The sequence below is a fragment of the Schistocerca gregaria genome, chromosome 5 (assembly GCF_023897955.1).
Source record: "Schistocerca gregaria isolate iqSchGreg1 chromosome 5, iqSchGreg1.2, whole genome shotgun sequence".
NCBI classification, from domain to species: Eukaryota; Metazoa; Arthropoda; class Insecta; order Orthoptera; family Acrididae; genus Schistocerca; species Schistocerca gregaria.
In genome coordinates, this window is record NC_064924.1 from 618274563 (window position 1) to 618288355 (window position 13793).

At 37.4% G+C, this 13793-nt stretch overlaps 1 protein-coding gene across 1 annotated transcript in view; it reads right to left on the reverse strand.

Annotated features, from left to right (window-relative positions):
• Positions 1-8528: 8528 nt before the first annotated feature.
• The window catches only part of LOC126272040 (ejaculatory bulb-specific protein 3-like), a 68790-nt gene continuing 63525 nt past the window's right edge, over positions 8529-13793 (reverse strand). The window contains exon 3 of the mRNA XM_049974554.1: positions 8529-9707. Within this exon, the coding sequence (XP_049830511.1) occupies positions 9511-9707 (197 nt within the window). The 3' untranslated portion in view covers positions 8529-9510. The remainder of the gene's footprint in view (positions 9708-13793) is intronic.

The following is a 13793-nucleotide window of genomic DNA, read 5'->3' on the forward strand; positions in this document are numbered from 1 at the left end:
GGAAGCCGCCTAGTAGAATTTTGCACAGAGCACAACTTAATCATAGCTAACACTTGGTTTAAGAATCATGAAAGAAGGTTGTATACGTGGAAGAACCCTGGAGATACCAAAAGGTATCAGATAGATTATATAATGGTAAGACAGAGATTTAGGAACCAGGTTTTAAGTTGTAAGACATTTCCAGGGGCAGATGTGGACTCCGACCACAATCTATTGGTTATGACCTGTAGATTAAAACTGAAGAAACTGCAAAAATGTGGGAAATTAAGGCGATGGGACCTGGATAAACTGAAAGAACCAGAGGATGTACAGAGTTTCAGGGAGAGCATAAGGGAACAATTGACAGGAGTAGGGGAAAGAAATACAGTAGAAGAAGAATGGGTAGCTCTGAGGGATGTAGTAGTGAAGGCAGCAGAGGATAAAGTAGGTACAAAGACGAGGGCTGCTAGAAATCCTTGGGTAACAGAAGAAATATTGAATTTAATTGATGAAAGGAGAAAATATAAAAATGCAGTAAATGAAGCAGGCAAAAAGGAATACAAACGCCTCAAAAATGAGATCGACAGGAAGTGCAAAATGGCTAAACAGGGATGGCTAGAGGACAAATGTAAGGATGTAGAAGCTTATTTCACTAGGGGTAAGATAGATACTGCCTACAGGAAAATTAAAGAGACCTTTGGAGAGAAGAGAACCACGTGTATGAATATCAAGAGCTCAGATGGCAGCCCAGTTCTAAGCAAAGAAGGGAAGGCAGAAAGGTGGAAGGAGTATATAGAAGGTTTATACAAGGGCGATGTACTTGAGGACAATATTATGGAAATGGAAGAGGATGTAGATGAAGACGAAATGGGAGATACGATACTGCGTGAAGAGTTTGACAGAGCACTGAAAGACCTGAGTCGAAACAAGGCCCCCGGAGTAGACAACATTCCATTAGAACTACTGACAGCCTTGGGACAACCAGTCCTGACAAAACTCTACCAGCTGGTGAGCAAGATGTATGAGACAGGCGAAATACCCTCAGACTTCAAGAAGAATATAATAATTCCAATCCCAAAGAAAGCAGGTGCTGACAGATGTGAAAATTACCGAACTATCAGTTTAATAAGCCACGGCTGCAAAATACTAACGCGAATTCTTTACAGACGAATGGAAAAACTGGTAGATGCAGACCTCGGGGAGGATCAGTTTGGATTCCGTCGAAATGTTGGAACACGTGAGGCAATACTGACCTTACGACTTATCTTAGAAGAAAGATTAAGAAAAGGCAAACCTATGTTTCTAGCATTTGTAGACTTAGAGAAAGCTTTTGACAATGTTGACTGGAATACTCTTTTTCAAATTCTAAAGGTGGCAGGGGTAAGATACAGGGAGCGAAAGGCTATTTATAATTTGTACAGAAACCAGATGGCAGTCATAAGAGTCGAGGGGCATGAAAGGGAAGCAGTGGTTGGGAAAGGAGTGAGACAGGGTTGTAGCCTCTCCCCGATGTTATTCAATCTGTATATTGAGCAAGCAGTAAAGGAAACAAAAGAAAAATTTGGAGTAGGTATTAAAATTCATGGAGACGAAGTAAAAACTTTGAGGTTCGCTGATGACATTGTAATTCTGTCAGAGACGGCAAAGGACTTGGAAGAGCAGTTGAACGGAATGGACAGTGTCATGAAAGGAGGATATAAGATGAACATCAACAAAAGCAAAACAAGGATAATGTAGTCAAATAAAATCGGCTGATGCTGAGGGAATTAGATTAGGAAATTGGACACTTAAAGTAGTAAAGGAGTTTTGCTATTTAGGAAGTAAAATAACTGATGATGGTCAAAGTAGAGAGGATATAAAATGTAGACTGGCAATGGCAAGGAAAGCGTTTCTGAAGAAGATAAATTTGTTAACATCGAATATAGATTTATGTATCAGGAAGTCGTTTCTGAAAGTATTTGTTTGGAGTGTAGCCATGTATGGAAGTGAAACATGGACAATAACTAGTTTGGACAAGAAGAGAATAGAAGCTTTCGAAATGTGGTGCTACAGAAAAATACTGAAGATAAGGTGGATAGAGCACGTAACTAATGAGGAGGTATTGAATAGGATTGGGGGAGAAGAGAAGTTTGTGGCACAACTTGACTAGAAGAAGGGATCGGTTGGTAGGACATGTTTTGAGGCATCAAGGGATCACAAATTTAGCATTGGAGGGCAGCGTGGAGGGTAAAAATCGTAGAGGGAGACCGAGAGATGAGTACACTAAGCAGATTCAGAAGGATGTAGGTTGCAGTAGGTACTGGGAGATGAAGCAGCTTGCACAAGATAGAGTAGCATGGAGAGCTGCATCAAACCAGTCTCAGGACTGAAGACAACAACAACAACAACAATATATATTTCTGTATGCCATCTAGCTTCCTTTTTTTCCCTTCCATTTTTGGTCAGCTGTGGACCACATGACAATATGAATTCCTTCTCATTTTCTCTTTTTTCAAAACATTCTTTTCTTCTTTTCACCAAATTTCTGGGAATGTGAATTGACCAAGATTTAAACTGGAATGAACACAGTGTATATCTTACTCAGAAACTTAGCTCAGCATGTTTTGCCTTAAGAATAATATCCAAGGTATGCAGCAAAGAATGAATTAGAGCAGTGTATTTCAGTTATTTCCAATCAGTTGCAAGCTATGGCATAAGTTTTTGGGGAAAAACCAGGTCAAGACTAAATGACATTTTTATTATGCAAAAAAGAGCTATTTGTATCATGACACACAGCTCACCACAAACTCACTGTAGACCCTTATTCAGACAACTAAAGATACTTACAATACCATCAATATATATTTTTAAAAGCCTGGAAATTATAAGTAAAAATAACTGTGATCTCCAAACCAACTCAAGCTACCATGATCACAATACAAGGCATTGTAAAGACTTCCAAATTCCCTATGTAGCAAAAACTAGAAGTCAGAAACATGTTAGCCACTTAGGAATAAAGCTTCTCATTCTACTACCATCTCAAATTAAAGAATTGAAAGGCAAAAATAATTTCAAGCATGAAGTAAAAAAATACTTGTTGGAAGAATGCTACTACAGTGTAAATGAATACCTGTGTCAGACTGTGGACTGAAATCTGTAGTCTACTTATTTTTTTAAAAATTCAAACTAATTTAATGATGTTTTCAACTTTGTAATTATGATACTTAGGAAAAATCTGTTAAATATCCGCAATACATTTTTTGTATATCGGTAATACGTTTTGTGTATAAGGCATAGTTCATGATCTAAAATTGTTTATCATGAGCACGTACTTTTGTTTTTTGGGTAATAAGTTCTTGTACATTACTTTTGTACTATGTGTATGTAATTTGTTTGCTGTTTGTATATGTTCATCAATTTATTATGTGTATGTGTTGTTATGTGTTACGTGTAATCAAATGACAAATCCTATATCACATGTGTGATCTAGTGGATGCTAAATAAAAAAATAAATAAATTCTTTTCACCAAGTCTCTATTTTTTCTTTCATCAGACCAACTTTGCATCTATTCTCTCAGTGCTTGTCTTGGAATCCTTCTATATTTAACACTTTACTTCTGGAAATATTTCTATCTGCTGCTTCTTCCACTTTTATATTCTGTATTTCTAAATTTTTAACCTTTAGGAGCCAGCTTTATGTTAATTACCTCTCCCAGAGTTACTTGTAGAACTGGTTTGTAAACCTACTGTCATTCATCCTACATAAATGTTCAAAAATATTAGTCTGCTTTTCCTTAAAGTTTCTATTATTTTTCAGTATTTTGATATATTTAATCACTGCTTCTTAATTTCTAAGCTTCTTTGCTTATTATTGGTCCCAATATTTCCAACATGATTCTTCTCTCTAATATTTCTAGTTTGTCTAATTTATAATACAGTACTGTACAGTCACCTACATGGAGGCATTCTGATTTCATTGCCATTCCATAATGCATTATTTTTGCATTTTTCAGTATGCTGTTTGTATTTTTTCCCATATGCTCATCCATTTTGTGCAGGTTTCTAACCTATTTTCTTGAATTATCTCTTGTAGATACTTGAACTATTTAACATTTTGTATTTAACCAGTGCCTGTCTGTAAACATTTTGGTGCAGTTTTATGCTAGTAGTAAATTTAGTTCTTACAAACCTTTTCTACTGACTATGTGTCCCATGAAACTGAGATATTTATGCAGCTACTAGATTTTCAGATAATACAGCAAAATTGTCTGCAAGTACAAGGCAGTTAATTTGAATATACTATTCATATTTTCTCAGTTTCATTGGCTATACTTGTTTGTCTTTTATTTTTCATTGCAAATTCTTACTATAGTACTTTTTTCTAATGCACAGTCGAAGAGGACTGGAAATAAGCCATCACCTTGTCTTATACTTGTACTTATTTTAAAGGACTTAAAAATTTCAACCATGGACTTCACTTGCGAGGCTGTCTGTTAACGTTTAATGGACTAGATGTTCCACGTGTAGAATGAAGTTTATTCATCTCATAACATACAGTTACAAATCAAAGATTTTTGTACTGGACAGACGTCATATTACTTTTAAAAAATAAGGTTATTATAATTAACATATTTCAGCAGGCATTTCTGCATTTTTATACATGAACAATTTAACAAGAACTTATATAGCACTTATGATCGTTTTGCAGCTTGAAATACAAATTTATGCAATATATTAACAATTTATTATACTATACATATCTTTATTGTTTCTTTTCTTTTCAAATTGCCAAACTGTCCTGCACGAATTCTTCAATTGAATAATAACATTTTTCCACTAGTATATTAAATAACAATCTTTTTAGTGGGTCAAACTCCATATTCAACAGATTTGTGTTATTTAATTTATTGTAAATTTTTAATCCCATGTACAATGGTGTTTGAGCATAAAGTTTTAAATTATGAGAGGAAAGTTTGAAGCTGTGTCTGTGATGAGTACTGTATTTGTGGCTGAAATGAAAATTGTCAAGTGAGTTTTGATTTTCATATATGAAAATAAAGATTGTGGAGGTGTACAGAGAAGGAGTGATTTATCCAGTTTAGTTTCAACAATGAAGTCTCAGATTAATTTGTATGGAGTTTCTCTATCAGCAAATGTTACAATATGTCTTTGAGTTTAGTAATCTGTCATTGTTAATAGATTTCAAATTAAATATCTATTCTGAGCAGGATCTTGCCTTTATAAAGCTTTCTTTGGTTATCAGTCAAAAATTTTTCAATTTCTGTTCAATAGAATATTTGCAAATATTTTCCAAGCAATGGTTAGGAGAAATATTCCTCTGTGGTTATTGTCATAATTTTTGTCACCTATTGCCATCATTTTTGTCGCCTTTCTTGTATTAGGTTGATGTTTCATTCTTATGGAATCTTTAGTGTTTTTTTGTTGTTGCTTTACTGTTTTAGAAAAAAACAGAACTGTACAAAATTACACAAGAAATTAACGAAATCATATGAGAAGGGACTTCGGTGAGTGGTGGTTTGTTGTATGATTTACAAGAGAAATGAACTCTTAATTCAGCTGCATTTGTGATCGATAATTATTTAGTGGTTTATATTAATGTTCTGCCAATGTTTATAGTCATGTCTGAAACTAGCAGTCAGTTCTTACCTGCTTGGCTTCTTCAAAATCCAGTTGTTCACCTCCAAAGTCAAGTTTCTAGCTACAAAGAGCATAAAAGAGCAAAGAAGGGTATTGGGAAAGCAGGTGTCTCCTGTTTTCACCATTAAGCAGTGCTCCAGTATGTACTTATCAGAGCTTCCCCTTCCACTTCAGATGTTGAATCTTGCATAGAGCACTGTTCTTCCTTCTCCTCCCAATTTTTTTGCCCAATATGACACACAAATAACATATCTGTAAACTAATTCATATCTACACTATTTTGTAACTTATGACATCCATCCCTGCAAAAATTATATTTGTGGTAATAAAATAGTATGTCTCTAGTCAGCAAAAATATATTAATTTGTTGCAGTTAAGTTATGAATACTGTGACTGGTGTTTGCTGTATCTCCCAGAGGATATTCTGATATGACTGAGCGAGGTGGCGCAGTGGTTAGCACACTGGACTCGCAATCGGGAGGACGATGGTTCAATCCCATCTCCGGCCAACCTGATTTAGGTTTTCCGGGATGGTTCCTTTAAAAGGGCATGGCCGATTTCCTTCCCAATCCTTCCCTAACCTGAGCTTGTGCTCCATCTCTAATGACCTCGTTGTCGACGGGACGTTAAACACTAACCACCACCACCACCATATTCTGATATGCAGTTCTGCATTTGGAAACGTGAGTTCCCAGATATCCAGTTTCCAGCAAGTAAAGACAAAATATTTGAAAATTTAGTGGTAATGCTTGAGGACATTAATTTGAAAGAAAATAAGTTCTGTATCATGGACCTAGTGAACTCAGCATGAGAAATCAAATTAGTTAAGAAAACTAAAACCAGAAGAAAAGAAATTGTAAGAACTTTCAGACATGTTTTGGCTCTTGTTGTTCTACCAGTGAACAGCGATGCAAGGTGAAATGATCAGTAGGAAACATTCTCCTATTTACAACATGAGACACAGATTTAAATCATGAAAATTGGAGAGTAATTTCCATAATGCCTCGAGAAAATTTCACCTTGTCAGACTACTACAATTACTCAAGCAAGAGGGCTTCATTAGTGTATCTGACATTTCAGTTCTAGCTTCTGTATTTAATTATATCATGTAAATGTGTTGTACAGTTATTTGCAAAACTGAGTTTTTATCCCACTTACTTGTACAAAAAGCAGTATAAAATTTCAAAAGTGCCATATCATCATTGACACTACTTCCAAAAGTGGAGAGCTGTTGCATCCTGCAAAGAGACAAAAACTGTTGCTGAAAAGGAAGAGTGTGACACAGTTATCACTCCAACTGTTCAGTGGTATGTCTCCACAGAACATCTACTTACTGTGAATTTCTTTAATTCTGAAAAAGAATGAGTCATATGAAACAGTTAGCTGGGACACTCCCAGGAGTAGGTTCAGCTGTCTAATTGGGAAAGGTTCTACTTACAATGACCTTTTTTTTTCTTGTGGTATGTGAGAGTTACATCTCAAGAGTAATTATTGGCTAAAGGCAACTGTAATAATTGTGTGTATGGTCTGCTGTTATGTTGGTGCTGTATAGTGGTGAGAGAAAGGAGAGTGTGAAACTAGATGTTGTCACATTGTGTATTCCTCTTGAATAGCCCTAAGGGGGCCACCAATCTCAGTGTCCTCATCTGATGCATGGATTACCGTGAAAGGTGTCACATGGCCTCCCTCCATAAGACTCTGTGGAGAGGTTTGTAATTAAATGCAGAACATTGGTGGAAAGTCTGGTGGGTAGGAACTTTATGCCACCACCTCTACTTTAATGGCTATGAGTAAATATTAGTGGCGAAAATTTGTGGAGCCACCATGATTCCAGTTGGCTACTTAAGACTCTAACATATTCAGCAAGTGTATATTAATGACCTTAGCTATGAAGGCAAGTTTTAAGTTTGAAAAGTTTGTTAGATATGTGAGTCAGTTTCTGTATTTATTGATTCAGATGTCTTACATAATATGTGTCTTCCTTGAATGCTGTAAGCTGACGAAGGAGCTTCAGAGACCCTACATGAGGAAAGAGCTACTTTACTTCTGCAATTCGTGCTTGAAACTATCACTATTGAGAAAATTTAGATGACTGGCATTTGAAGTTGATTACAAAATGATCCTACTGCTGCCAACATACATTTCACATAATGACCACGAAGATAAGCTACAAGAATGTAGGGCTCATATGGAGGCATATAGACAGTCATTTTTTCCCTTGAACTAGCTGTGAGTGAGACAGGAAAGGAAACAACTAGTAATCATACATGGTACCCTCTGCCAGAGATTGCACGGTGGCTTGGGGATTATTTATGTATATGTAGAGGCAAAGCAGTAAGCTCTGCACTAATAAAGTGCTGCCAGTGTGCACTAATAAAGTGCTGCCAGTGTGAGGAATGGAATGCAGGGGTAATGAACACCTAGTCATGTCATATAATTAAATTTTAAACTATTTTAATCTGTAACAGTAAATACCACTAAATCTTTAAAATCACTTACCAAACACTCCAAAACTGAAAGTAAAAGTGTTGAGTTTCTTACCTGTAGGTGCCTGTACAAAATATTTGAAAGTGAAGATTTGATAGCTGATGATGCAGTTTGTGTATGCTTTTGGATTGAAAGGGAACTTTGTAGGATTTTTTAAAGTCTGGGTTACAAAAGATAATAGGAAGAATACCAGTACCAGTACATTGAAACAAATGTCTAATTTCTTTTTAAATATGTAACTATCTAAACACTTCACAGGTATTAAATATGAAATGCTTTTCTAATAGATAAATGATGGTAATATGTGCCTGACCTACTTAATTCCTCTGTAAATCAAGTGATTTAGACTAGTTGTAAGGGAATTGGATAGATTATTTTTCAGTTCTGGATAGTATTATAACTGTGTAAAGCTGAGAAACATCAACTGAATTTTATATTTTTACTGTAGAAAAATTCCAATCATGAATACATTCTTTTCATCTGAACTACCACAATAACATGATTTTCAAATTTATGTATATTTATGGTCTTTTCCTTTGAACCTTGGCATTTCCATTTCAGGGTAATAAGGATACTAGTTGCTAATCTTTAGTTTCTTCAAATATGACCATAGTACTGTCATTTCCCTTAACTGTAAACCAAAATAGCTTTTACACAACCTCATCATATTTTTCAAAGAATGTTCTTTTGCTATGTCACTGATATACTGTATTGGGATATGTCTAATTACATAGATTCCTAATTAACTTTTAATCTTGTAAATACAGAAAAAATACAAAGAACTGCATAGTGTTGTGATCTGTAAGTGTCATGCAGTAATATTCCACAAAAGACCATTTTATATTCAGAGCCATCATTATATTATCAGACAACCTTCTTATAGAATATTTACAGCACACAGCACAGCAATGAGCCACAGTTTCAATTTTGTTTACACTATAAGAGCACTATTACTAGTTTCAAATTTATACATTCGTCATTTACACTTTATAAAAGACAATGTAGTGTGTTGTATTTTGATAAAAGCATAAATGGATCCAAGCCATTTGGGAATAAATGTGTAAATTCAGAACTAGTAATGGTGTTTTTCCATAAAGTAAACCAAATCCAAATTGTGGCTGATAGCTATAGTATGCTATAAAAATTATGTATCACATAACTGCCACAACTCTCCAAGAATGTCATTACATGACAAAATTACACTAGATTTTTTTAGTTCCAGGAGACTAGCCACAATTCATCATCACTTTCTTGCTTCTTATCAGAAGCACTGATACACCTGACATGGTAAGTATCAATGTTGTTACAAAAGAACAGGAATTTTCTGTTACTTCAAAATGCCTTTTGAACCTTCAAACTGTGATGGAGTGGAGTGTTTCCCTTCCTCTTTCACCCCTTGTATTTATATTACTTCTTCTCTTCATCATCATCCTCATCATAACCATATTTTTTGCGGAAGTTGCCTTCTGGGTCATACTTGGCAATAAGTTCATCCCAGTAATTTCGCTTGTTCTCAAGTATCCAGGCCATGACACGGCCTGCTTGTTTCTTCTGAACAGCACTACATTTAGAGCACTCAGTTTGCAGGGCATCAGGAATCGCCGCTGGAAAAATAATAAGAAAGGACATGTATAGCTTCAAAGGGTAATTGATTTATTAGTTCATAAAAACACAAGGCATGTATTTACAGCAATAGCACAGTTTTTGGAGGAGTGCTGTACATGAGAATGTAACCAACATCAGTTATGAGGTAAGTTGACATAGCTTTTTGTTAACCAACTTGTTTCAAAGGTTTTAAAAGGTTATATAGCAGCACTCACTTTGGATCACTGAGAGAAAACTATTTTTTTGACAGAAAATGTTACTGAGCTACATGAGCTACAATAGTGCAGTTGGTGTTTACACCGTAATACTGTTGGCTGAAATTAATACCAAAACATCAAGCAAACAACCCCCTCCATAAACTCCAACTACTCTCATCATTTCCCTACTCTTTTTGTTGTTCAGGTGTAATTTTCTTAAATTACTTGAAAACTGGAATGTAGGACATGCAGCAATAACACCTGTGAAATGGTGAGAACATAACTGGATGATAAGTAGTAATATTATGTAAAGGAGACTCTGTAATTACAATTGTGGGTAACTGTTTTCTTTGAGAACATCAGTGTAATCAATTATATGTTAAGATGTCTATTAAATTCGCTGAATTAGCACAAATAGCACTACACAGCGTAGCTATTAATACAATGTACAGATTTAGCTACTATGAGCTGCAACATGACAATGCCTTGCCAGGAAAACCTGAAGAATTACATTAGAAGACTCTATGGGGAGGAAATATATCGGATTATTACAAAGCTGGACAAGCTTCAACAAACGAAGGGGAGACTGCTCAGTTCTCTCTGTTTTCCTCTTTGATGCCAAGAAGAGGACATGGCTCCAGCATCTGTTAGAATTAAACATCACATCAATTCCTGAGTGGCCGACAGAATTAAACATTGAGCGAGCTTAGCATTGGTCAGGGAGAGAGTACATGACATGTGCCACCAACTGATTTGACATCCAGAGAGTTGCTGATGTGATCCCTTGTTAAAGCACATTATCTAACCAGACAAGACTGGGACCCAGTTGATGGCACGTCCTGGTCCCTAGTGGAGTGCACAAGGAAGAAATCAGTGTCCTGTCAACTAGCCATGTTTGAACATATTAACAACAAGGCACAGCAGAACAAGAATGCTTGTACAGCTGTCAACCTGAGCGAGAAGGAATTCAACATGACCACCTTAAAAGTATTGAGAAAGGGTATTAATTTTGCAGTTATCTCCAGAAATGTTCCTGTTGTGGCCTTTGTCAGTGCAGTGGAGCAGGTGGCCCTGAAATTTCCTGCCAGTGAGGCTGAAGAAGTCCAACAAGAGTCGTGTGGGCACTCACTAAAACCAAGGTGCCCAAATCAAACACCTGGTGATGAGAGGTTGGCCCTCAAAAACCCATATGACAGCATTGTGATGTTACCAGCATATAAGGTAAATGCTACTGTTGTTCTACAGAAGGCAGATTAAGACAGTAAGGTGTGACAACTTCTGGATGACCTGGCATATAGACCAGTAGAAAGGGACCCACAGACAAGGTGGACAAGAAGACTAGGGCTCATCTAAAGCAAACAGCATTCAGAAATGATCCATAAGCAACTAAGGGCTAAAGCACCAGTACCACCCAGGCTTTATGGCCTGTCTAGTGTGCTCAAGGAAGCGGTTCCGCTGCATCCAATAATTAGCAATATTGATGCAGCCACCTAACTGACTGCTCAACATTATAACAAGATGCTTTTGCCATATGTGGAGATGTGTGCCCATCACATTCGCAACTCAGAGGATTTCCTACAAAGCCTTAGGCAGCTACAGATCACAGACTCTGACATTATGGTCAGTTTAGATGTCATTTCCCTCTTCAGCTGATAGGAGAAAAGTTCAGTGGTGCTGTTGTGGACTTACTCAGGCACATATTGACCTCGATGTACTTCCTTTATGGGGGTTAATTCTATGAGCAAACAGAAGGGGTGGCAATGGGCAGCCCTCTCTCACTGATAGTGGCCAATCTCAGTATGGAAAGATTTGAGGAGGAGGCACTTACATCGGCTCCAGATCAACTGAAATGCTGTTTTAGGTATGTGAATGACACCTTTGTCATATGGCCTCATGGGAAGGAAAAGCTCCATGCTTTCTTGTATCACCCTAACATTAAATTCACCAAGGAACTGGAGATGGACTATCCCTTTCCTAGGTGTATTAGTGAAGAGGAAGGCAGATAGTACCTTCAGTCACAGTGTGTACCAAAAACCCACTCACACTGACTTGTACCTGCAAGCCAACAGTTGCCACCACCTGGCACAGAAAAGTGGTGTACTCAGAACTCTGGTTCACCACGCACAAACTCTGTCAAATCCTGATAATTTGGCAATGGAGACAGAACATCTACAATCTGTGTTCTACAAAAATGGATACGCTTCTTGAGATGTTCAAAAGGCACTGTGTCCTGTTTCCCCACCAGAGGTTCCTGAAGAGGTACAAGAAGGTTGCATATTTGCCATATGTTGGGCCAATTTCTGCCAAAATCAGTATAATTTTTCTCAAACATAGTCCTCCTACATAGTGCAGTGGTAGCATTACTGCCTACCATGCAAGGGGGCCTGGGTTCAATTCCCGTCAGGGGACTGGGTGTTGTGTACCCTTCATCATCATTTTCATCATCATTGACACACAAGTCACCAAAGTGACTAAAAAGACTTGCAGTATGGCAGCTGAACCGCAAAGGGGATATCCTGGCCAATAAATGCCATATGATCATTTAATTTCATTTTTCCTCGAACATAAAATTAAAAGCATATTCCACCCACCCACCAAGATTAACCGTCTGACAGGGTGCGTGAAGGATGATCTGCATCCAAGAAGCTGGGCATTCACCACGTACCATGTGAATGTGGTATTGCATACATCAGGCAGACAACCAGGACCACTGACATCAGGTGCAAAGAGCAGCAAAGGCACCCCAGACTGAGACAGGCAACTATTCTATAAAATATAATGATGCCCAGATTTTAACACAAACATTGAGATACTGTGACAGCATTATTAAAGAATCTATTGAGATAAAAGTTGCAGAGAATCTTATTAACTGGACACTGATTTTCAGCTGAGCTCAGCTTGGAACCCGGCACTCTATCTTCTGAAAATGCAAAGGTGGAAACATCAAGACCCTGAGGAACAAAATATCAAGATGGAGTTAGAGATGACAGCCCAGTACATTTAACAAAGGAAATGTTACTTCAGACAACAGACTCAGTACCTAAGGATGTTCTTCTGAGTCGTGAGCAGCAATTTGAACACTGTCAGCCTGAAAATAACACTGTAGTCACTTTTGGGAGACGATGTCTTCAGACGGAGTGTCTAACATGCCACCCCACAGTAATAGAACACCCTAAATCACAGAAGGATTTAAATGATGAAAGTCGGAAGATAGAAAGTCTAGCACAGGTTGTATGTCATACAGAACTTAATTCAGCAATATTGACAAGGAAGATAACTGCTAAGTACGTGCACAGCATTCAGAACAGCTGCAGCTGGAAGAAAACACTTTAGCTGCTGCTATTGGTCGGCGCACACTACAGACAGCAAGCTGGATGCAGCGTGGACCATGGGGGAACTGCCTAGCTCAGCGTAGGCATAAATACCGACTCATTCCATACTAGAATCAGTATCAGACAGCACCTGAAGAAGACAGTGAGTCACACAATTGAAATATTATCCAGGAAAGATGCGAATAATTGGCAGAAACCCAATTATTCAACATGACAAAGCCTTGCCTGGAAAGCCTGAAGAATTGTATTGTTTTGGTGTTGTTTTGTTTGTTTATTAAAGTGCCCCTCAGTGACTCTCTGGGGCGCATCGGTTCCATTTTCCCACAAGACATTTGCAAAGCTCTTTCAAGTATGTCTCACCACAAGCTATTTCACGTGGAATGGTAACTTCTACAAACAGCTGGAAGGCATCACTATGGGTAGCTCTCTTAGTCCATTGGTGGCCCACCTCTTCATGGAACATTTCGAAGCACAGGCACTGGACTTAGCACCTTGTAAACCTAATATGTGGTAAATATACATTGATGATACCTTTGTTGTTTGGAGCCATGGCGAG